Source organism: Coregonus lavaretus (assembly GCF_964263955.1).
Source record: "Coregonus lavaretus genome assembly, chromosome: 19".
Lineage (NCBI taxonomy): Eukaryota > Metazoa > Chordata > Actinopteri > Salmoniformes > Salmonidae > Coregonus > Coregonus lavaretus.
This window is the reverse complement of record NC_140006.1, coordinates 13339236-13364208: the sequence shown is the minus strand read 5'-3', so window position 1 is coordinate 13364208 and position 24973 is coordinate 13339236. Positions and strand designations below refer to the sequence as shown.

At 41.8% G+C, this 24973-nt stretch overlaps 2 protein-coding genes across 2 annotated transcripts in view; both read right to left on the bottom strand.

The window, feature by feature from the left end:
• Positions 1–10698: 10698 nt before the first annotated feature.
• Positions 10699–16746, bottom strand: LOC311147141 (uncharacterized protein; the record flags this gene model as incomplete). The annotated part of the gene is made up of 11 exons (XM_084183768.1): positions 10699–11773; positions 11951–12088; positions 12168–12262; positions 12477–12693; positions 12823–12966; positions 13213–13425; positions 14970–15119; positions 15374–15592; positions 15752–15889; positions 16026–16169; positions 16347–16746. The coding sequence occupies 11 exons, from the start codon at positions 16744–16746 to the stop codon at positions 11682–11684; spliced, it is 1950 nt and encodes a 649-aa protein (XP_084039894.1). The 3' UTR covers positions 10699–11681.
• Positions 16747–16818: 72 nt separating this feature from the next.
• The window catches only part of LOC311147143 (uncharacterized protein), a 10515-nt gene continuing 2360 nt past the window's right edge, over positions 16819–24973 (bottom strand). Inside the window, exons 2-11 of the mRNA XM_084183769.1 lie at positions 21677–21811; positions 21450–21578; positions 21220–21372; positions 20956–21132; positions 20371–20527; positions 19724–19831; positions 19165–19374; positions 18872–19006; positions 18624–18767; positions 16819–16904 (exon numbers count right to left, since the gene is read on the bottom strand). Coding sequence (XP_084039895.1) covers positions 16849–16904; positions 18624–18767; positions 18872–19006; positions 19165–19374; positions 19724–19831; positions 20371–20527; positions 20956–21132; positions 21220–21372; positions 21450–21578; positions 21677–21811 — 1404 coding nt within the window. The 3' untranslated portion in view covers positions 16819–16848. The remainder of the gene's footprint in view (positions 16905–18623; positions 18768–18871; positions 19007–19164; positions 19375–19723; positions 19832–20370; positions 20528–20955; positions 21133–21219; positions 21373–21449; positions 21579–21676; positions 21812–24973) is intronic.

Below are 24973 nucleotides of genomic sequence, written 5' to 3'. Positions count from 1 at the left end.
AAAAAAGTATTTAGTCAGCCACCAATTGTGCAAGTTCTCCAACTTAAAAAGATGAGAGAGGCCTGTAATTTTCATCATAGGTACACGTCAACTATGACAGACAAAATGAGGAAAAAAAATCCAGAAAATCACATTGTAGGATTTTTAATGAATTTATTTGCAAATTATGGTGGAAAATAAGTATTTGGTCAATAACAAAAGTTTCTCAATACTTTGTTATATACCCTTTGTTGGCAATGACACAGGTCAAACGTTTTCTGTAAGTCTTCACAAGGTTTTCACACACTGTTGCTGGTATTTTGGCCCATTCCTCCATGCAGATCTCCTCTAGAGCAGTGATGTTTTGGGGCTGTCACTGGGCAACACGGACTTTCAACTCCCTCCAAAGATGTTCTATGGGGTTGAGATCTGGAGACTGGCTAGGCCACTCCAGGACCTTGAAATGCTTCTTACGAAGCCACTCCTTCGTTGCCCGGGCGGTGTGTTTGGGATCATTGTCATGCTGAAAGACCCAGCCACGTTTCATCTTCAATGCCCTTGCTGATGGAAGGAGGTTTTCACTCAAAATCTCACGATACATGGCCCCATTCATTCTTTCCTTTACACGGATCAGTCGTCCTGGTCCCTTTGCAGAAAAACAGCCCCAAAGCATGATGTTTCCACCCCCATGCTTCACAGTAGGTATGGTGTTCTTTGGATGCAACTCAGCATTCTTTGTCCTCCAAACACGATGAGTTGAGTTTTTACCAAAAAGTTATATTGTGGTTTCATCTGACCATATGACATTCTCCCAATCCTCTTCTGGATCATCCAAATGCACTCTAGCAAACTTCAGACGGGCCTGGACATGTACTGGCTTAAGCAGGGAGACATGTCTGGCACTGCAGGATTTGAGTCCATGGCGGCGTAGTGTGTTACTGATGGTAGGTTTTGTTACTTTGGTCCCAGCTCTCTGCAGGTCATTCACTAGGTCCCCCCGTGTGGTTCTGGGATTTTTGCTCACCGTTCTTGTGATAATTTTGACCCCACGGGGTGAGATCTTGCGTGGAGCCCCAGATCGAGGGAGATTATCAGTGGTCTTGTATGTCTTCCATTTCCTAATAATTGCTCCCACAGTTGATTTCTTCAAACCAAGCTGCTTACCTATTGCAGATTCAGTCTTCCCAGCCTGGTGCAGGTCTACAATTTTGTTTCTGGTGTCCTTTGACAGCTCTTTGGTCTTGGCCATAGTGGAGTTTGGAGTGTGACTGTTTGAGGTTGTGGACAGGTGTCTTTTATACTGATAACAAGTTCAAACAGGTGCCATTAATACAGGTAACCAGTGGAGGACAGACGAGCCTCTTAAAGAAGAAGTTACAGGTCTGTGAGAGCCAGAAATCTTGCTTGTTTGTAGGTGACCAAATACTTATTTTCCACCATAATTTGCAAATAAATTCATTAAAAATCGTACAATGTGATTTTCTGGATTTTTTTCTTCTCAATTTGTCTGTCATAGTTGACGTGTACCTATGATGAAAATTACAGGCCTCTCTCATATTTTTAAGTGGGAGAACTTGCACAATTGGTGGCTGACTAAATACTTTTTTCCCCACCGTAAATCAAAGGTAAAACAAACTGGTGACATTAAAACATACTCAAATGTTGAAAACACTATCCACTCATTCTGAAAGGGCTTTTAGTTCTAATTAGGTATTACTACTCATCTCAGTACAATACTTCTATGAGTCATTTTCAGCAAATTAATAGACCATTTCAATGACTGTTCAATTACTGTTCCTTTTTCATGCTACAGCAATTGAGAATGGTTCTAACAAACAATCTAGTTGAATTGAAATAATGGTACACCTTTGTAGCCCGAGTGACAGCCTGATAATTAGATACAGATACGGTCAATGTTATGATTGAAGAAAATGTGTTTGCTTGCTTGAGTTGTAAAAGCTCAGTATAATAGCCTATGGCTATTTACTCCATCTCTACATCCATATTATATTATATTTAACCCTCATACTACCAACATATTTTACATACATGGATTACCAACTGTGGTCATTTTGACCGCATGAAGAAACTATTGGAAAAAGCAACAATCATAGCAAAATATCTACTTAATTCATATGAAAACATCATTAGTCATGTAAATATTGTTATCTGGGAAAAAAATAAATAATGTTCAGCTTTTTTTCCAAAGTACAATCCACATATGTACTAAAAAGCTGATTTACTTATTATAAAAAAAAAAAATTTGGGGGGGGTAGATCAGCTTTAATATTGCAGATAGATTGTAACTTCCATCAATGTAATTGTCTGCATCACTTCCAATCCCCCATATGTTTTTTTCCCCTATACACATACATATATATACACATCCTTTTAAAACATATATTTCCCTTTTATACTTTCCAACCCCACCACCATTTCCCTAATTGGAGTAAACTACTGAACAACAACGCTTAGGCCTCTACTTCCAGTTTATACATACTATATACATTTTATGGACACAGTCAATTTTACAATAATTCTATTTTGTTTGTTTTTACTCCTGAACTTCCACTACCCTCAACCGCTCCGATCATTTTCATGATGTCCATCCAGTTAGCATCTATATTTCATATCTTTCTAACTGTGCTCTTTCACAAAAGCTCTCAACCTATAACCTACAGTGTGGAGAACAAGTATTTGATACACTGCCGATTTTGCAGGTTTTCCTACTTACAAAGCATGTAGAGGTCTGTAATTTTTATCATAGGTACACTTCAACTGTGAAAGACGGAATCTAAATCACATTTTAAGTAATTCTTTTGCATTTTATTGCATGACATAAGAATTTGATCACCTACCAACCAGTAAGAATTCCGACTCTCACAGACCTGTTAGTTTTTCTTTAAGAAGCCCTCCTGTTCTCCACTCATGACCTGTATTAACTGCACCTGTTTGAACTCGTTACCTGTATAAAAGACACCTGTCCACACACTCAAACAGACTCCAACCTCTCCACAATGGCCAAGACCAGAGAGCTGTGTAAGGACATCAGGGATAAAATTGTAGACCTGCACAAGGCTGGGATGGGCTACAGGACAATAGACAAGCAGCTTGGTGAGAAGGCAACAACTGCTGGCGCAATTATTAGAAAATGGAAGAAGTTGAAGATGACGGTCAATCACCCTCGGTCTGGGGCTCCATGCAAGATCTCACCTCGTGGGGCATCAATGATCATGAGGAAGGTGAGGGATCAGCCCAGAACTACACGGCAGGACCTGGTCAATGACCTGAAGAGAGCTGGGACCACAGTCTCAAAGAAAACCATTAGTAACACAATACGCATTCATGGATTAAAATCCTGCAGCGCACGCAAGGTCCCCCTGCTCAAGCCAGCGCATGTCCAGGCCTGTCTGAAGTTTGCCAATGACCATCTGGATGATCCAGAGGAGGAATGGGAGAAGGTCATGTGGTCTGATGAGACACAAATTGAGCTTTCTGGTCTAAACTCCACTTGCCGTGTTTGGAGGAAGAAGAAGGATGAGTACAACCCCAAGAACACCATCCCAACCATGAAGCATGGAGGTGGAAACATCATTCTTTGGGGATGCTTTTCTGCAAAGGGGACAGGACGACTGCACCGTATTGAGGGGAGGATGGTTGGGGCCATGTATCGCGAGATCTTGGCCAACAACCTCCTTCCCTCAGTAAGAGCATTGAAGATGGGTCGTGGCTGGGTCTTCCAGCATGACAACGACCCGAAACACACAGCCAGGGCAACTAAGGAGTGGCTCCGTAAGAAGCATCTCAAGGTCCTGGAGTGGCCTAGCCAGTCTCCAGACCAGAACCCAATAGAAAATCTTTGGAGGGAGCTGAATGTCCGTATTGCCCAGCGACAGCCCCGAACCATGAAGGATCTGGAGAAGGTCTGTATGGAGGAGTGGGCCAAAATCCCTGCTGCAGTGTGTGCAAACCTGGTCAAGACCTACAGGAAACGTATGATCTCTGTAATTGCTAACAAAGGTTTCTGTACCAAATATTAAGTTCTGCTTTTCTGATGTATCCAATACTTATGTCATGCAATAAAATGCAAATTAATTACTTAAAAATCATACAATGTGATTTTCTCACAGTTGAAGTGTACCTATGATAAAAATTACAGACCTCTACATGCTTTGTAAGTAGGAAAACCTGCAAAATCGGCAGTGTATCAAATACTTGTTCTCCCCACTGTATATACTTATTATGGACACAGCATGCCCTACGTTAGTTATCTTGCTGTTATTAGTTGTTGTTAGTTGTTATTAGTCCCATCCTTCAGCTCCATTCAACACCTCCCATCTATCTCTTAACACCATCCATATTGGATTTCTATACTGTACTGTGATGTTTCACAAAAGTTTTGAACCCTTCTATTCTCATTGTTTCTACAGATTGTAAATTGAAAATATTTTTTTTTGCTAAAAGTATTATTATATTATTGATCGATTGACTATGACTTTTCAGATCACCCAGTAGTGCTATCTGCAGGGTTAGCTCCAGGTAAATATTGCAATCCTTCAGCTATTCCTGGGCCTGTGACAAAAAACAAGCCACAAATGAACAGTACCAAAACAAATGGATCTAATGATTCTGTCTCTTCGCAGCAAAATCTGCAGAGCAGCGAAGATTGTATCCCCCATATAAATAACGTTCTATTGGTAGCAAGAATTTTGTATAATAATTTAAATTGAAAAATTCTAAGTTTTGAATCCGGTGTCATTTTGCGTATCAGTTCATAAACCATGGAATCAGTACGTAAAAAATCTCTTCCCAACTATTTTGCAATCTATATGGGATGGCTGTCAATCCTTTGGTCCTTAAATGAAACTGGTATACTTTTTTATTTATCACAATTTTCTTTAACCAATTATGTTCTTTAATGCAGGGCCGACAGACAAGTTCCTTACTTTTTCCCCCTTCCACTTTCCTCTTCCATTTTTGCGGTAATGCTGCAATTATTTGGTTGTAATTTTGAGTAGAGCAGACATTTCCATATGTTTTTGTTAGCTGCATGTGCGACATAACTCCACCAGTCCTACCTATGATATCACTTACGAAGGTTATACCTTTTTTTTGTTTTTTTATAAAAGAATACTGGCTTTTTATCAATTAGTATATTTGAGTTTAACCACAATATTTGTTGCATTATTTGTTCTGTCGTTTCTGGAGGATTAAATTGAAATTGCAACCAACTTTCAATGGCTTGTTTTAGAAATAGTGATATTTGGGAGATTATTTCCTTTTCAAATAACTGAAAGTGAGAGGTTGTAATCTGAATAAAGGGAAAAAGGCCATTCTTGAACATGGGGTGAGACAATCTTACTAATTTGCTAGAGAACCAGTTCGGATTGAAGTATAACTTTTGTATGACTGAAGCTTTTAGAGATAGGTCTAATGCTTTAATATTTAATCATTTCTGTCCTCCGAATTCATATTCATTATACACTGCTCAAAAAAAATAAAGGGAACACTTAAACAACACATCCTAGATCTGAATGAATGAAATAATCTTACTCAATACTTTTTTCTTTACATAGTTGAATGTGCTGACAACAAAATCACACAAACATTATCAATGGAAATCACATTTATCAACCCATGGAGGTCTGGATTTGGAGTCACCCTCAAAATTAAAGTGGAAAACCACACTACAGGCTGATCCAACTTTGATGTAATGTCCTTAAAACAAGTCAAAATGAGGCTCAGTAGTGTGTGTGGCCTCCACATGCCTGTATGACCTCCCTACAACGCCTGGGCATGCTCCTGATGAAGTGACGGATGGTCTCCTGAGGGATCTCCTCCCAGACCTGGACTAAAGCATCCTCCAACTCCTGGACAGTCTGTGGTGCAACGTGGCGTTGGTGGATGGAGCGAGACATGATGTCCCAGATGTGCTCAATTGGATTCAGGTCTGTGGAACGGGCGGGCCAGTCCATAGCATCAATGCCTTCCTCTTGCAGGAACTGCTGACACACTCCAGCCACATGAGGTCTAGCATTGTCTTGCATTAGGAGGAACCCAGGGCCAACCGCACCAGCATATGGTCTCACAAGGGGTCTGAGGATCTCATCTCGGTACCTAATGGCAGTCAGGCTACCTCTGGCGAGCACATGGAGGGCTGTGCGGCCCCACAAAGAAATGCCACCCCACACCATGACTGACCCACCGCCAAACCGGTCATGCTGGAGGATGTTGCAGGCAGCAGAATATTCTCCACGGCGTCTCCAGACTCTGTCACGTCTGTCACATGTGCTCAGTGTGAACCTGCTTTCATCTGTGAAGAGCACAGGGCGCCAGTGGCAAATTTACCAATCTTGGTGTTCTCTGGCAAATGCCAAACGTCCTGCACAGTGTTGGGCTGTAAGCATAACCCCCACCTTTGGACGTCGGGCCCTCATACCACCCTCATGGAGTCTGTTTCTGACCATTTGAGCAGACACATGCACATTTGTGGCCTGCTGGAGGTCATTTTGCAGGGCTCTGGCAGTGCTCCTCCTGCTCCTCCTTGCACAAATGCGGAGGTAGCTGTCCTGCTGCTGGGTTGTTGCCCTCCTACGGCCTCCTCCACGTCTCCTGATGTACTGGCCTGTCTCCTGGTAGCGCCTCCATGCTCTGGACACTACGCTGACAGACACAGCAAACCTTCTTGCCACAGCTCGCATTGATGTGCCATCCTGGATGAGCTGCACTACCTGAGCCACTTGTGTGGGTTGTAGACTCCGTCTCATGCTACCACTAGAGTGAAAGCACCGCCAGCATTCAAAAGTGACCAAAACATCACCCAGGAAGCATAGGAACTGAGAAGTGGTCTGTGGTCACCACCTGCAGAACCACTTCTTTGTTGGGGGTGTCTTGCTAATTGCCTATAATTTCCACCTGTTGTCTATTCCAGTGGACAGTTTGATTTCACAGAAGTGTGATTGACTTAGAGTTACATTGTGTTGTTTAAGTGTTCCCTTTATTTTTTTGAGCAGTGTATAAATAGGCCAGTTTAATTTTGTCTGGCTTGCCGTTCCAAATAAAATTGAATATTTTCTTCTCATATAATTTAAAAACTGTTCGCTAGGTGTAGGCAAGACCATAAGCAAATATGTAAACTGGGATAATACTAAAGAGTTAATCAGGGTGATTTTTCCACAAATTGACAGATATTTACCTTTCCATGGTAGCAAGACCTTATCTATTTTTGCTAACTTTCTATTAACATTTATTGAAAAATTTATGCACTCACTAACTGTAAGTCACTCTGGATAAGAGCGTCTGCTAAATGACTAAAATGTAAAAATGTATTGGAGTGAGAACATTTATTTCATTTAGGATATGTATTCCAAGTATATCCACATCACCATTAAACCATTTTATTGGTAAACTACATGGTAATGTAAAAATTTTATTTTTTTAGTGCTCCAATACGTAATATAGTACATTTATCATAATTTGGTTGAAATCCAGAGAGATTAGAAAATGTATCTAGATCCTCTATGAGGCTGTGGAGGGATTCTAGTTGTGGATTTAAAAGAAAACATGAATCATCAGCATACAATGACACCTTTGTTTTTAAGCCCTGGATTTCTAATCCCTTGATATTATTGTTGGATCTGATTTTAATAGTGAACATTTCAATGGACATAATAAATAGATATGCAGATAGTGGACAACCTTGTTTTACTCCTCTTGACAGTTTAAAACTATCTGAGAAATAGCTATTATTTACTATTTTACACATCGGGTTACTACACATGATTTTAACCCATTTTATAAGAGATTCTCCAAAATTGAAATGCTCCAGGCATTTATATATAAACTCCAATCGTACTTTATCAAATGCCTTTTCATAGTCTGCTATGAATAGCAGGCCTGGTTTCCCAGATTTTTCATAGTGTTCTATTGTTTCCAGTACTTGCCTTATATTATCTCCAATGTATCATCCATGTTAAGAAACCTGTCTGATTAGAATGAATAATGTCCGACAATACCTTTTTAATTCTATGCGCTATACATTTTGCTAGAATTTTGGCATCACAACACTGAAGTGTAAGGGGCTTCCAATTTTTTTAATGGACTGGATCTTTTATATTTCACATTTGTATCCTGTTTCAGTAATAATTAAATCAGCCCTTCTTCTTGAGTGTCTGATAATCTACTATTTACATAGGAGTGGTTAACGCGCTAATTGCGGTCCTCTAAGTATACCAAAAAAGGTTTGGTATACCTCGACTGGTATGCCATCCAACCCTGGAGTTTTCCCGGACTTAAAGTCTTTAATTGCATCCAGAAGTTCCTCCTCTGTAATTTCACCTTCACATGAGTCTTTCTGTATGGCTGCTAATTTTACATTATCAATAGAAAACAATTAGCTTCAGTTAGAGGAGATGGAGGCGACTGAAACGAAAACATATGCTTAAAGTACTTTGCTTCCTCCTTCAAAATATAATTTGGTGAATCATAGGTGACTCCATAATTTGTAACCAGTTTCAGTAAATTATTTTTGGTAGCATTTCTATGTTGAAGATTAAAAAAGAATTTGGTGCATTTTTACCCATATTCCATCTAGTTTGCTTTATTTTTATAATATATTACACTTGATCTTTCTTGAATAAGTTTCTCCATTTATTTTTGTTTTTCCTCTAATTTATTCTGAGCCTCTATGTTACAGTTTTTATTGCTATCTATCTGTTCTGTTAGACCTTCTATTTCCTTTGTTAGTATGGACTCTTTTGACCTAAATTGCTTTTGTTTTCGAGATGAGTACTGAATGGCACATTTAAAAGTGTCCCATACAATAAGGGGATTTGCTGTACCTATGTTATGTCGGAAAAAATAAGTTATAAATTCCTCTGTCCTAGTTAAAAACAAGTTATCATCCAATAGGCTTTGATTAAATTTCCAATATCCTCGCCCACGTGGAAATTCAGTAAGAGTAATGTATATGCCAATTATATGATGGTCCAACCGCATTCTGTCCCCTATCAACACTTTTTAAACTTTTGGTGCCAACAAGAATGATATAAGAAAGAAGTCAAGACGACTAGCTTGATTGAGTCTCCGCCATGTATATCTCACTAGGTCAGCATATTTAAGCCTCCATATATCTACTAATTCTAATGTATCTATGACATTCATGATTTCCTTAAGAGCATGAGGGTGATAGTTTGTAGTGTGATTTATTTTACGGTCCATTGAGCTATTTAAAACAGTATAATAATCTCCCACCATAAAAATAGAGTATTGTATTGCTTGCAGGGTTGATCATTTATTGTTTATATTATCAAAGAAGCATGGATCATCATTATTTGGTCCGTAAAGGCTAATGAGCCATATCTGTTTATGGTCCAATAACATTTTTAAAATCATCCATCTACCTTGTGTATCTGTTTGGACAATTTGCACATTCGGATCAAAATTACTGTTAATTAATATAATCACCCCTTTTGAGTTTCTTTGCCCATGGGAGAAGTATTCGCCCCGCCCCAGTCCTTTTTCCACACAACTTCATCTAGAATTGTTGAATGAGTTTCCTGTAAACAATAGATATTATATTCCTTCTATTTGAGCCATGTAAATATTGTTATTTTGTTATTATCTGCTAAGCCATTACAATTATAACTGGCTATACTTATTTCACCACTTATCATAATGAGATACAGGTTTCAAATCTATTTATCATAATATATGCTTGTAAATTTACCAATACAAAATACCATAGATTTACTGTCATTTGATTGTATTGACATTTCGTTTTTAGCAATGTTAAATAAATACTAAAACAAATAAATAAAAACTGAAATACTGAAATATTTAAATAAATACTAAATATTTTTTCATGAGAGATAATAACCAAAAATATGGCTTATTTGTCTTTATTTACACCACATCGGCTATTTCAAATTCTTGTTTGGAAGCTTTTTAAGTATTAAACCACTTGAGTTTTTCCCCGGTCATGACAGCATAATTATTCCCTGTATGTAAAGACGTATCTGAATCGGCGCGCACACACAGCAGCGCAGCTGCTTCGTGGCGAGCCAGGTGCTCAGCATAGAACGTAGCTCAGTGCGCTATAAGCGTGGGAGGTAGCAGCGGCCGACCAAAGAGCAACACACAGGTGGTTTTGGAAAGAGAAACAGATCCACCGCAATCAGATGCTATGCGAGAGATGGGCCTACCGCAGCTCGAGCGTCTGTTTAGGGGTGGTGTGGGTTGGGGATGTGTCAAATTTTGAGGTCTCAAGAGCCTAAAGTGGCTTTCTAGTAGTAGACACACTTAGGACCACTACACACATCACAGCCAGGTGACTAGCTATTTATAAAGGGGAGAGGAGTTTCCTTTTAGCAATATTTAAGATCCATGTTCTTATTTTACTTAATTCTCTCTCAACCTTGGTATGAAAATATAACTACGCTACTATGGTCTTGAACCCTTCCTCCCTATTTACCACCAGACACATAATAGATATCCACTTCACTTCATCCCCACCCACACACACACTCATATCTCACCTCTTTCTCACCCCTCCCTCTCTCTATGTTTCTCTCTCTCTCTGTGCCCACTGGGTAAAGCATTAGATTACCGTTTCAGCTCAAAAGAAAGTTAACATCCACTATCACGACTATGAACATTAGAGTCAAAAATGATTTAGGTGATGTTAAGACGGAAAGGTAATGAAGATTAAGTGATTCATGCCATTTTTGAATATGTTTATTGACAGGTAGTCAGACTCTCTTGACAAGATGTTGAGACCAACAACATTAGAGTACTTATATTTGGGCTGAAAGCTCTCAATATGCTGGTGTAAAATGTACCAACCAACCCACTCCAGGATTCCATACAATTCTCCCAACATTACTCACACTCTTAGCCAACCGTACAAAAGACTGAGCAGTGATCCTAGACTTACACCAGTGACGGTATGGTTACACCAGTGTTCCCCATTACCCCCTGGTTACACCAGTGTTCCCCATTACCCCCTGGTTACACCAGTGTTCCCCATTACCCCCTGGTTACACCAGTAAGACCAGTAATCAGAGACAGATGAGACAGACAAGTACATCATTAAAAGTAGTGGATGGTATTTTTATGATCAGAGAGAATGGGCGGCAGGTAGCTTAGTGGTTAAGAGCGTAGTGCCAGTAACCGAAAGGTCGCTGGTCCTAATTCCCAAGCCGACTAGGTGAAAAATATGTCGATGTGCCCTTGAGCAAGGCACTTAACCCTAATTGCTCCTGTAAGTCGCTCTGGATAAGTGCGTCTACTAAAATGTAATCCTTTTCATTTACTGCTAAAATACTTTGGTAATTAGTAAAGATTTAAAAATAAATATACCTGGGGTGCACACAAGTGCATTCATTATGTTACTAGACGGTGCAAAAACTTAATAGAGTAAAATTAAACAGCAAAGAACTGCTAAAAGTAGGATAATTTCATATCAGGACCAAACCCGGTGGTAAAAACAGTGCATGCAAAGAGTGAATTATATAGTATAAAAACCATACTATTACAGACAGACACATCTACCACCAACACCACAAGTCTGATGAAACACAGAGGAAAAGAAAGAGAGGAAAACATGGAAGAGAGATATCCAGACTGGGAAATATAGGACATTTTGTCATTTCATGCAGGAGCCAAGGGTAAGTAAACTATCTTTATGAAAGGTCAGTGGGCCATCAGTTGGTGCTTCCATCCCAAAGGTATTTGACCCGCCTCTGCAGTTCATCGATTAATTTCTTCTTAGCTTTCTCCCGGCTGGCTTGCCACTCTTCAGAAGGACAGAGAGAACAGCCAATCAGAAAATAGCCTGAGAGCGAGAGCATGTGTGTGTGTCCCACAGGGGACCAGTACAAAGAAGATATTTGCACTTACTACTGTAAGTCACTCTGGATAAGAGCGTCTGCTAAATGACACAAATTTAAATGTTTGTGTGTCAGAAGCCTACCTTTGTAGGAGCAGATGAGAGGGGCGGAGAAGGTGACTTTGGTCCCAAACTTGTCATTAGTGTACTCAAATCCAGGTTTCTCCAGACCTCTCTTCGCAAACCACTCCTCTAGAATGTTCCTCACTGAGGCTGTGGAGTCTGTCAAGGGATTCACAATATCAAAACTAGTGTGTGTGTGTATGTGTGTGTGTGTGTGTGTGTGGTGTGTGGTACTGACCCATCTCATCCTCCCCAAGTAGGCCCAGTAAGCGCTGGCTGAGTTGGGCTCTGGTAGCTTTCTTACTGTCCTGTCCTTCAGTCTCCATGCTGTACCTGCCAATCCAATCACAATCATGCACCACCATCAGGCAGTTACTTCTACTCACTACAAACAAGTCTATTATATAATTGTGTGGTAAAGAGATAGTTCACTCAAAATACAAATTTTCAACAAATTCAAAAAAAAAACACTGAGGGAGTATTCATTCAACTTTAAATTCATTTATATTTAGAAATGAGAGTTACATAAATTGTAATCAGTCTTTACCCCGAGAACCTCAGCTGGGTGGAGCTTTTGTACTGAGTTCCTGAAAGGGCGGAGTTAGCAGATGTAAGGCCTGCCCCCTCCAACAGAGTCCTGAGCCTTTGCTTCGCATCCTCAGTGCTGCTGGTTGGGGCCACAGGACCACAGTAGCCAATGAAAGGAGCCAGACAAGACAGCGCCCTCTGATAGGCCGACTGACATGCTGCAGCCTCACTGGAACCTGTCAATCAAATCTGCCTTTATGTGATACAGTTAATTCATTCAGTACATTCATTTACTAACATTATCCTGCACTACTCTCTCATATATGATAAATAAATCCATTCCAACTAATCATGGTCTTATATACCCTCTCCACGGTAAGTGAAGACACAGGTGATGTCTTTGAGATTGCAGCAGAACCTGCCCTCTGGTTCTGCTACTTCCTCCACAGGCAACGGGAACGACCGCTGCAGGAGAAACGTCTTTACTTTCCCTATGGACTGACTCTCATCTACAGAGAGAAGGAGAGAGAGAAAGATGGGAGGAGAGGAAGAGCGAGAGGGGGAGAGAGAAGAAGGGGTGTGAAGACAGGAGAGGAGGAAGATAATGAGGATGGTGAGATCGATTCATTGAGGAGTAATCTTTTTAATTTGAAATAACGATCTGTGGCTCAACTCGTCTGTATTTATGAGAAGCTTTACATACAAGTACAATTGACTGGCTGATTAATTGATTGAATGACTGATTGATTGCTCACCAGTGCCAGGCTGGCAGATATCCCCCGCTGTACCCAGACTGTGGTAGGAACAGCGAATAGCCTCTCTCTTAGAGCTAAACAGGGTCTGGTTCTGGAAGGTATAGCGGTCTAGTCGGACCTCCACCATCCACTCACACCACAGCTCCACAGACACATCCTCACACACCACACATGGGGGCTGCAGACTCCACAGTGCCAGACACCGCCGGATTTCTGAAGCACACATACACGTGCGAAAACACACACACACAAACACACGCTAAGTAAAAGGTACTGAGTAAAACGTTACTGCTAGTTTACTGATATTGAGGCTTAGAATCATTCAGAAAGAGGGTAGTTCCAGGGGGTGGAACCAATATTATTTTCCAATCGTTTCATTTTGAACAGAACCATTATTTTTTTCGTTCCGTTGCACTGTTCCGACCAGCAAAATAAAGTTCTGGAACCGGTTTGAACCCCAAAAAAAGTACAGGTTTATATCCTTCCATTTCGGCTCCTTTAAAAACATTTTTTTTTTTTACATTTAGCTCAACATTAAATTACTTCACCAATCATGCAGTGCGGATAGAGCAGTTTGCTATGGGGAGGGCAAGCTATAGCTCAGTGAGTTGTTTACACGTGAGATGCAACTGAAATTCTGCGGGTGGGGAGAGAGCGAGTGAGGGTGGAGGAGGCGGCTTGCCTTGAAGCGCTGGGCTTCCTGTGATGACATGCATTATCTGAATTAGGCCCACCGAATTACACCTACGGAGAAGCGGCTTCTATAGAGGAACTTTTACTGTCTTTTAACCAGCCTTCGCTTTGGCTCCCCCTCCTGTCCAGCTCAGGTGTTCGGCGTTGCCGGCCTTATAGCTGCTGCCGAACCTACTGCTGGCAAATGCCCTTCACTCATCAACCCCGGACTTGTCTCGTCATCATTACACACACACCTGGTTCCAATCCCCACTCTATCACTGTATATATACTCCCTCTGTCATTTGTCTTTGTCGGTCATTGTAAATGTTACTTGTTTTCCTGAGAGGAATCTCGCCTACTATTTCCTGAGAACGTTATATTTTGCACTTTGGGTTCGCCCTGTGCCTTTTTGTTTATGAAGATACAGTTTGAGCACAACAGCGTTTGGGTTTCGTCCCGCTTTGATCTATGGTGCTTAAATAAATTCAGTAGTCCTAAACCTGCGACTGCCTCCTGCCTACTCCTCTCTACACCAGTGACAAGAGCTGGCTTAACGTTGGACCAGAGATAGCTAGCTAGCTGACACGCTTGTGTGTGCAGATCGTCACCAGAATAAAAAATGCGTCTTATCTTTTTGTAGTTAATAAATACAATGTGAAATGTGATAACTATAGTATCCCCAAAAAGTTAATCCATTCTTCTCTAATACAAAATCTCTCTCTCCATCTTCTGAATCAAGCTTCGGAGGGGGAGGGGCAGGTAGCCTACCCGCACACACACTGGCAAAGATTTTTAGCTGGCAGGCAGACACTGGAAGAAGTTTCTGATTGACAGAGGGAGGGCTTTGCATAGGCGCTTTGTTGCATTTTGTTGCTTTTGCCTGGAACATAAAATAACGTTATTAACCGGTTGCACTTAAAAGAACGGTATTGTTCCGGAACAGTATAGATCACTTTCCTTCCCGGTTCTGATTCTGTTCCTTGAAAAATGTCATTATTTTCCGGTTTTCGGTTCTGTACCCTGAACCGGTTTCCAACCCCTGGGTAGTTCTTTGAGCAGAATAACAAAGAGAGGAGAGTCACCTTCCATCTCTCCCCCTGCAGATCTCTTAGGCGGAGGCGGGCCGGAATCTTCAGGTGTTGTCTCCATGGCAACTGCATCACTAACTGACAACTTGTCAGCCTGTAGAGTGGCGCCAGCAGCAGCAGTTTCCCCGGTCATCTGACTTGCAGCTGTGGGGAGAGAGAGCATGAGATAGAAATCATGAAAGAGAGAGAAGCCATGAGAGAGAGAGAGAGAGAGAGAGAGAGAGAGAGACACAGACATACAGAGAAAGATACAGAGAGAAGACAATGTATTAATAATGGAAAAAGTGCTGTGTTTGTTTTTAGCCTCTGACCAGAGCAGAGCCAGCAGTAGCAGTTTCCCATCACCTGACTTGCAGCTGTGGGGAGAGAGAAAGAGATAGAAAGAGGTCCAGACTAACCTGCTCCAGTACTGATCTTGTTAGCCTCTGTAGTTTTGTAGTCTGGCTTGGCTCCTCCTCGTCCTCCATGCTTAACCAGCAGCTCCTGGAGTTTACCTTTGTAGTTCTGACCCACTCCGCTGATGTCTCCGCCCAAAACCCCACTCAGGACCCCATTCAGACGTCTCAGGGCCTCCTTAGCTGCCCAATGCTCTGCCTGCTGCTTTTTTGAGGCCGCCTCTTAGAGAGAGCGAGAGAGAGAGAGGGGTGGGGGTGTGTTACAGATGATTGTGAGACATGATCATGTCATGTCCTGGAAAAACTACGATTACCCTTTATAACCAATGTTTACATCTCATCAAATGTGCTATTGTAATGACATTCGTATAAAAAAGTAACCTGTGCTATGGAAGGTGAGCTCGCCTATGATTCCCAGAGTGCATCTGTGGTTTCCTTCCATTGTTACTACACAGTCCTCCACTGGGGGGCCACACTCTGCCCGTCTGAAGAACTCCAACACACTCTGCTTCTCACCACCTGCAAGGGCAGCAATGACTTTAGGCTGAGTCACAACAACATCCACTAACCAATAAAGTAGGATGACGTTGTCCCCGTACTGATCTATGGTCAGTCTACCTGAAGATGTCCCCCACATCTAAGGTGTGTAGTGTACCTGCTGTAGGTGGAGGATCCAGCGACAGGGCCTGGAGCAGACTGCAGTAGGCTGCTTGTAGCGCCCCCTCTTGAGTGGGGGCCTCCAGTGGGGCGAGGTCCTTCTGCACACATACCATCACACACGCAAAGAACCCCTTGCCATCTGAAAAATGGAGGACGCTCTCGTTTTGATTTACTTAATTTCACACTTCTTTAAAGTGTGTTCTTTCAACAGTGTTGACGGATGTCTTATTTTTTTTAACGTTTCTTCTAGGTACAACGTTTTCTGTTAATATGAAATGGACAATAAAGCTGTGAGTTTTAATGTGATTCTGTGTACCTGAAGAGACGCTGCGCTCCTCTGGGAGGGTGGGCGTTGTTTGGTGGGTGTCTGACTCTGAGGCCCCTCCCCCCTGGGTCTCCATGTTAATTGTGGTATTTATGGGGACTGTGGTATGCATGGCAACCATGGTGACTGTGGTAGCCTTGGGGTCCATAGTAACTGAGGTTTCCATGCGTGACACTGGGACCACCTGACTCTCGGGGGGCTGCAAGCTAGGTATCATGGGAGCTGGTGGGATGTGAGGGCAGCCTTCACCGTCGTCTGAACCCACTCCTTTCTCTTTCTTCCCTATCCCCCCTTTCTCACCCACACTTGTCACCCCTCCACTCTCCTCCACTCCCCCTCCTCTCTCAGTGATCTCCCCCGTCCCCCTTCCTCTGTCTGTGACGTCATACATAGGCCTGTCCAGACGTGGGGTCTGAGCCTCCAGCAGCTCTTTCAGGGTGCTCACGTAGTTCCCTCCCACCACTTCCTTACTGCCGAGAACTCCGGACAGCCGCTAAAGGGCCACTTTAGCTGCCTGCTGCTGTGCCTGTTTCTTTTTGCTGGAACCCTCTGGAGTGAACCAGAAACCATATTTTAAACATTATACAATACGTACAGTATATATCTACAGTTGAAGTCAGAGGTTTACATACAACTTAGCCAAATATATTTAAACTCAGCTTTTCAAAATTCCTGACATTTAACCCTAGTAAAAATTCCCTGTCTTAGGTCAGTTAGGATCACCACTTTATTTTAAGAATGTGAAATGTCAGAATAATAGTAGAGATAATTATTTATTTCAGCTTTTATTTCTTTCATCACATTCCCAGTGGGTCAGAAGTTTACATACACTCAATTAGTATTTGGTAGCATTGCCTTTAAATTGTTTAACTTGTGTTAAACATTTCGGGTAGCCTTCCACAAGCTTCCCACAATACTTTGGGTGAATTTTGGCCCATTCCTCCTGACAGAGCTGGTGTAACTGAGTCAGGTTTGTAAGCCTCCTTGCACACGCTTTTTCAGTTCTGCCCACTAATTTTCTATAGGATTGAGGTCAGGGCTTTGTGATGGCCACTCCAATACCTTGACTTTGTTGCCCTTAAGCCATTTTGCCACAACTTTGGAAGTATGCTTGGGGTCATTGTCCATTTGGAAGACGCATTTGCGACCAAGCTTTAACTTCCTGACTGATGTCTTGAGATGTTGCTTCAATATATCCACATAATTTTCCTTCCTCATGATGCCATCTAATTTGTGAAGTGCACCAGTCCCTCCTGCAGCAAAGCACCCCCACAGCATGATGCTGCCAACCCCTGTGCTTCACGGTTGGGATGGTGTTCTTCGGGTTGCAAGAACCCCCTTTTTCCTCCAAACATAACGATGGTCATTATGGCCAAACAGTTCTATTTTTGTTTCATCAGACCAGAGGACATTTCTCCAAAAAGTACGATATTTGTCCCCATGTGCAGTTGCAAACCGTAGTCTGGCATTTCTATGGTGGTTTTGGAGCAGTGGCTTCTTCCTTCCTGAGCAGCCTTTCAGGTTATGTCCATATAGGACTCGTTTTACTGTGGATATAGATACTTTTGTACCTGTTTCCTCCAGCATCTTCACAACGTCCTTTGCTGTTGTTCTGGGATTGATTTGCACTTTTTGCACCGAAGTACGTTCATCTCTAGGAGAGAAAACGCGTCTCCTTCCTGAGCGGTATGACGGCTGCGTGGTCCCATGGTGTTTATACTTGCATACTATTGTTTGTACAGATGAACGTGGTACCTTCAGGCGTTTGGAAATTGTTCCCAAGGATGAACCAGACTTGTGGAGGTCTTGGCTGATTTATTTTGATTTTCCCATGATGTCAAGCAAAGAGGCACTGAGTTTGAAGGTAGGCCTTGAAATACATCCACAGGTACACCTCCAATTGACTCAAATGATGTCAATTAGCCTATCAGAAGCTTCTAAAGCCATGACATCATTTTCTGGAATTCTCCAAGCTGTTTAAAGGCACAGTCAACTTAGTGTATTTAAACTTCTGACCCACTGGAATTATGATACAGTGAATTATAAGTGAAATAATCTGTCTGTAAACAATTGTTGGAAAAATGACTTGTGTCATGCACAAAGTAGATGTCCTAACAGACTTGCCAAAACAATAGTTTTAATGACTCCAACCTAAGTGTATGTAAACTTCCGACTTCAACTGTATATACATTTGACATACACACAATATATTTACAATAATATTTACAATAAAGTATCCATATGGCCTTATACTGAATGTGGCGTTACCTGGGACATAGAAGGTGATTGGTCCAGTGAATCGAAGAGTGCATTGGTAGCTCTTCCCCTCTGCATCAGATTGGATGGCCTCCTCTGGGGGTGGGACATCCCGCGTATGACAGTGCTCCAGGACCACATCCTTACAGGAGGAAGCTGAAGTACAAGAACATAGTTTCCATGACAACAAACATTTTGATGTACATAAGAGAAAACAGGAAAGGCAGATGTACATGACTGTACTGTGGGGTGTCTTTAACCTGATTCTGGTAGATCCAACAGGAGAGCTAGTTTCTTGTAGGCAGACTGAACAGCCTCCGTCATTCCAGAATGCCCCTCTCCAGAGGTGACGTCAGTTTTAAGGACCACAGTGACACTACCAAAGAACACAGGGCCTAAAGACAGAGTTACATGGTAGAGATTAACCAATCAGACACCTTAGGACTATTGGTTGTTTGAGAAACAAAACATGATGATATGATATTTTAACAGATACTATTGATACGATATTTTAACCCATTATATAAATGTGATTGGCTGAGGAATACAGCACCTGTGCATGAGAGGCTTTGTGGTTGGTCCGTCTGGCTACTGGATGCCTCTCCCTCCTCTGTATCATTGGCTAGCTCACTCAGGCTAGCACTGTCCTTGGCTAGCTGGCTCAGGGCCAGTTTAGCCACTTCCTGGTGTGCGGTCTTCGACTTTGGGCACACCTGAACACCTTCAAACGTCTGACCTCTCACCTTCACACGACCCCTGTAACCTGGACAAGCCCATTTTGAGACAAGTCAGAGGGTCAGTCTTCACAGGGACACAGCTGCATGCATCTCCAACATTTTCACATAATAATAATAAATCATTCATTTACAATTAACACATTTTGATAGAGCTGTTTGATGATATTATAAAGATATTACATATAATATTATAAAATAACCCAGCATAACCCACCATAAGACATCTGCTTTACACCCCAGATTTGGATAAGGGCCAGGAGTATTTCCTGACCATGTAGCCTAGCCAGGAAAGTCTGGATGACCGTTATGGGCTACAATTTGGGCATGTTCAGGAAGAACTCCAGGCCCAGGGCTAGGGTTAAGGTTCAGACCTACCGAGGGCTTCCTTTATCTCTGAGAAGACAGGATCAGGCCACCCCTGCCTCCTGGCCTCCTCATACAGATGGTTCTTATATCTGAGGACTTCACTAGTGAACTGAGGATCTGAAAAACACACAGCCGCCATATGTAAATATTTTTCCTCTGTTCATGGTAAAGTCTGTCTGTGTGAAATTATGTAAATGTAGTGAAGACTAAAGTTGTACACTAGATTCATTTGAATCTTTTAAGATGTAAGCCTCTCCCTCTCTGAGTAGGGTTGGATCCCTCAGTAACTCTCTCCTCTGTCTCTCTACTATCTCGCTATCGCTCTCTCTACCTGGGGTGTATTCATTATTCGGAATCTGTTGCAAAACGTTTTGTCTGTTGCAAAACTTTTTGCAATGGAAACCATTTACTCCAAATGAAAAACAAGCGTTTCTATTGGACATTAAGATAGGTCCCTTCCCGTTTGGTTACGTTTACTCTGTTTGCTTGTTTGGTTCTTAGAGTAAACGGTTTCCTTTGAAAATCTGTTTGCAACAGACAAAATGTTTTGCAACGGAATTCGACTAATGAATACACCCCTGCTCTCTCTCTGGAAAACAAATACCCTGAGAGGGGTTGAATCCATCTCTCTCTCTATGTTCCTCTCCCTCACTCACCATGTGTGATTGTGTTCCTCTCCAGTGTGTCCACTCTGACAGTGAGTGTGTCCACTCTTTCCTGCACCTCGCTCAGTCTCTCCCACTGTGGCGCCAGGCACTCCTGCAGGTCCTTGTTCCCCTCCAGAAACACCCTCACACACTGCAACTCCTCCGGCTGGGGGTACACACACACACACAAACACATTTGAGGTGCCTTACAGTGAGGATGTGTGTGTTTGTGTGTGTGTGTGTGTGTGTGTGTGTGAGTGTGTGTTGGTTCTTCTATCCTTGTGGGGACCTAAAATTCCCAAAAGTACCCACAAGGATAGTAAAACAAGGACATTTCCCACGTCCCCATGAGGACAAAGGCTATTTTAAGCTTAGGGGTTAGGTTTAGGGTTAGGTTTACAATTAGGGTTAGAGTTAGAATAAGGGTTAGGGTAAGGGGTTAGTGGTTAGGTTTAGGGTTACGGGTTAAGATTAGGTAAAATAGGATTTTGAATGGAAATTAATTTTAGGTCCCCACGAGGATAGAAGAACATAGTGTGTGTGTGTGTGAGGGGACTTATAGTGTGTGTGTGTGTGTGTGTTTGTGAGTCTTACAGTAAGGGCTGTCTCTCGGTCCTCTTCATAGCGGTGGAACAGACACTCCAACTTTTCCTTCAGTATCTGTTGTTCCAGACTCAGAAACTTCAGCATGTCCTCGATGTCCTTATCTGCCGCATGTGCAATCTCCTGCCCAACTTGGTTCACGATAAAACTGAAGTCTTTATTCTTGATCTGGGACAAAGATACCGGTCAGGTTCCCAATGTAAAAGTGGAGTGAGGTATGGACTTAATAGCACACGCACGCATGCACACACACACCTGTTCGATCTCCTCTGCCAGCTCTCTGAATTCGGGGGAGTGTGCTGTCAGAGCCTGGCCCAGGTCTTTGATTCGTCGCAGGTAAGTCTCTAAATCCGTCTTCTCCACCCGGAAGTCAGCTGAGTGCATCACCTGGTTCCTCACATTGGTCACCTGCACACATACACACAGTCATACTTATACACAGGTAAATGTGTACGTGTGTGAGTGTGTGTGTGGGAAAATATTACCTGTGTGAGAAGAGCTTTGGACTTCACAAACTTGGTAAAGTGGCTGCAGTGGGTCATGAGGTTGAGGAAGGCTGAGATGTCAAATTGGTCCACAGTGGTGTGGTCCATATTTCCACGGGGCATGTAGACCTAAACACACACACACAATGACATACCAACTACCAAGGCAGGATGTAGCACACATGATAAATACAGCCAGAGTTTTACTCCAGATGTAGGTGCTTTACCTTGGCTACCTCCCATTTCTCCGTAGGCCACAGATACGGCTTGGAGTTATTCCAGTACACCTGTACGCCTTTAGATGAATGGTTCGCCCAGATCTCATCTCTCCATGGCTCACACACTTTACACACTGGAGGAACCTTACACAGGAACAACATTATAATTACTTTTGTGCTATTAATATCAAGCAAACTTTTTAATTCGATAACAAAAATCTTATTAATCGCAAACAAAAATAATGATATTGAACGCAAACATTAACCCAAAAGTATTGAGAGCAAAATAAATAATATTGCAAGGAAATAATTTAGAAAGGCAAGAACAAAAGAATTGTAAATTAATTAAAAATATATATAATCTGTGAAACATTTTCAATGATTACGCGATTGCAATTAAACACTTCTCTCTTTGACTGCAATTGTTGTACTATATTTGGTTACATTACCCTGCCCTTTGCTTTCACTGCCTATTTATGCATTTGCAAAGTTTTGGCACGTTCATTCCGGGTAGGCAGGGTTTAGAAGGAGGAGGTATATGATGCGTCTCTATTGGTCAACCGGTTTTGGAGTGACAGTTCATCCTAATTTTCTATATCCCAGCTAGCAGCTTAAAATGATGGCCAGTACAGCTCACTGAGGTATGGTAATGCTGGCAAGGCTGAGAGGCAACAGTGTATTCTGCTAACTAGCCAGCTGGTGTATAGAAAAGCTTGATTGTTTTTTATTTATTTCACTTTTCCATTTCGGATAAAAAGGGCTCAGTTGGTACTAGCTAGCCCAGTGGGCCCAACTAGCCTAGCTAGATAACATCACTTTTAAAAACAAGGGGGACATTGGGAAACACCCTTAGGTAAGTGTCTTTTGTGTCTTGTAATTTCACATTTTAGAAGACGCATTGAAACAATTAGCTAGCTAACTAACTAGCATGGTTATATAATGCCTATCACAGCCAGCAAGCAAGATATGATGCACTGAAGTAACTCTGAAGTTACTCTAGTGGTATGTGGCTATTCAAGAACACGGGCACTACAAGCCCTTCTCATGAACTCCAGTACTGTATGGCCTTGGGTGCTCGAGAGCTAGGGCAGCGTTTCATTACAGTGTGATTGTACTATAGACTATTTTGTATTGCATTTGTTTCTTTTTTGTGGCCTGGCTCTCACTGGCTGTCTGTGTGTGTCCATCTGTCTGTCCTGTCTGCCCAACAAGCTCTGTCTCACTGCACAATTAGACATTTATCCACGTTTCTCCAAACATAAAACTTAGAAGTTGCTCAAAAAGTCACTTTTCAAAGTGTTTTTTTTTTACACCTAGGGTTGTTCCTGCTGCTCTGTATCATTCAAATCAAATCAAATTGTATTTGTCACATGTACCGTGAAATGCTTACTTACAAGCCCTTAACCAACAATGCAGTTCAAGAAATAGAGTTAAGAAAATATTTACTAAATAAACTAAAGTAAAAAGTAACACAATAAAATAACAATAACAAGGCTATATACAGGGGGTACCGGTACCAAGTCAATGTACGGGGGTACAGGTTAGTCGAGGTAATTTGTACATGTAGGTAGGGGTAAAGTGACTATGTATAGATAATAAACAGCGAGTAGCAGCAGTGTAAAAACAAAGGGGGGGGGTCAATGTAAATAGTCCAGGTGGCCATTTGATTAATTGTTCAGCAGTCTTATGGCTTGGGGGTAGAAGCTGTTAAGGAGCCTTTTGGACCTAGACTTGGCGCTCCGGTACCACTTGCCGTGCCGTAGCAGAGAGAAGTCTATGACTTGGGTGACTGGAGTCTTTGACAATTTTTTGGGCCTTCCCCAAATCTTTTCAGTCTTCAAAACCCAAGTCTACTTGATGGTAATAGCGCTCACTGTTGCCCCTAGTGCTTTTCAACTAATCCATTTTGTGTTCCAACCCTTAGGAAACTATGAGAAGGGAGTGGTTCAGCTGACTAACGTCATAGCTGTGTGCAGGCCACCCCAGCAGCTCCTTCAGCAGACAGCCCCTTCCTGTCTTCCAGGTGCTGCTGACCAAGCTGCCCTTCTATCAGCAAGGTGATGATGCTCTCCTATGGGAAGCAAGGGCTGTAGTGGCACCAAAATGGCTGAAAAATGACTTGGTGCCCTAAACCCTGTTCCTCCAATGGTCTTTACTTGTTAACTCCCCTTCATGGATTTATGGCAATGGATTGCTACAACCATGGTTGGGGGGAGTTCCGCCATATTCCTTACACCACCAGTTAATTCCTTTTAACCCCTTACACTTGTGGGAATTGGCCTATATGGATAGGGCTACATTGAAATGTTGTAGCAATTAAAAGGGAACAGTTTGGAGACAATGTGAAAATGATTAGACTAAAGGTGAGGACACGACGCTTCACCTGACAAGACTGAATCCAAGACTGATTTTATGTGCATTTTACATTTACTGTACTTTTTACCACATTTGTTGATAACGAAATCTGAAAATACTCTGGATACATTCAGTAACATGATCAGAATATTCTTAGAAAATGTGGGGTTCCATTGCCAACATGACTAGCTAAATGATAAAATATGACCTTACAGTGTTAGGCTTCACTAAGCAATTCAGAGAAGCAGATCGTAATTTTGCTGCGCATAGAATGGAGTCATGAGTGCATTTTTGGTTACTACATGATTCCACATGTGTTGTTTAATAGTTTTGATGTCTTCACTATATTCTACAATGTAAAAAATAGTAAAAATAAAGAAAAACCCTTGAATGAGTAGGTGTGTCCAAACTTGACTGGTACTGTATATAGTGTATTTATAGAATCAAACGGTAGGCTACAGTTGCCTACAATGGCATATCAATTAAATAGCCTACATGATGGCCAACAGATGCAAATGTATCATTCTCCACATCAGGTTAATTGTGGAGTTTTTCCCATAACAGAAGCACCCAAGTTAGTTCCATAACTTCCATTTCAAATTACCACTCACGCAGCGCTGCAGACCCTAGAACAGAGCATGCGTAAAACCCTTCGCTTGATAAAGTTTTCATTAAGAAAAGTCGACTTTAGAATGCAGAATGCCAAAAGTGTGCAAAGCTGTCATCAAGGCAAAGGGTGGCTATTTGAAGAATCTCAAATATAAAATATATTTTGATTTGTTTAACACTTTTATGGTTACTACATGATTCCATATGTGTTATTTCATAGTTTTGATGTCTTCACTACTTTCTACAATGTAGAAAATAGTCAAAATAAAATAAAAACCCTTGAATGAGTAGGTGTTCTAAAACTTTTCACCGGTAGTGTACACATATATACATATACAGTAT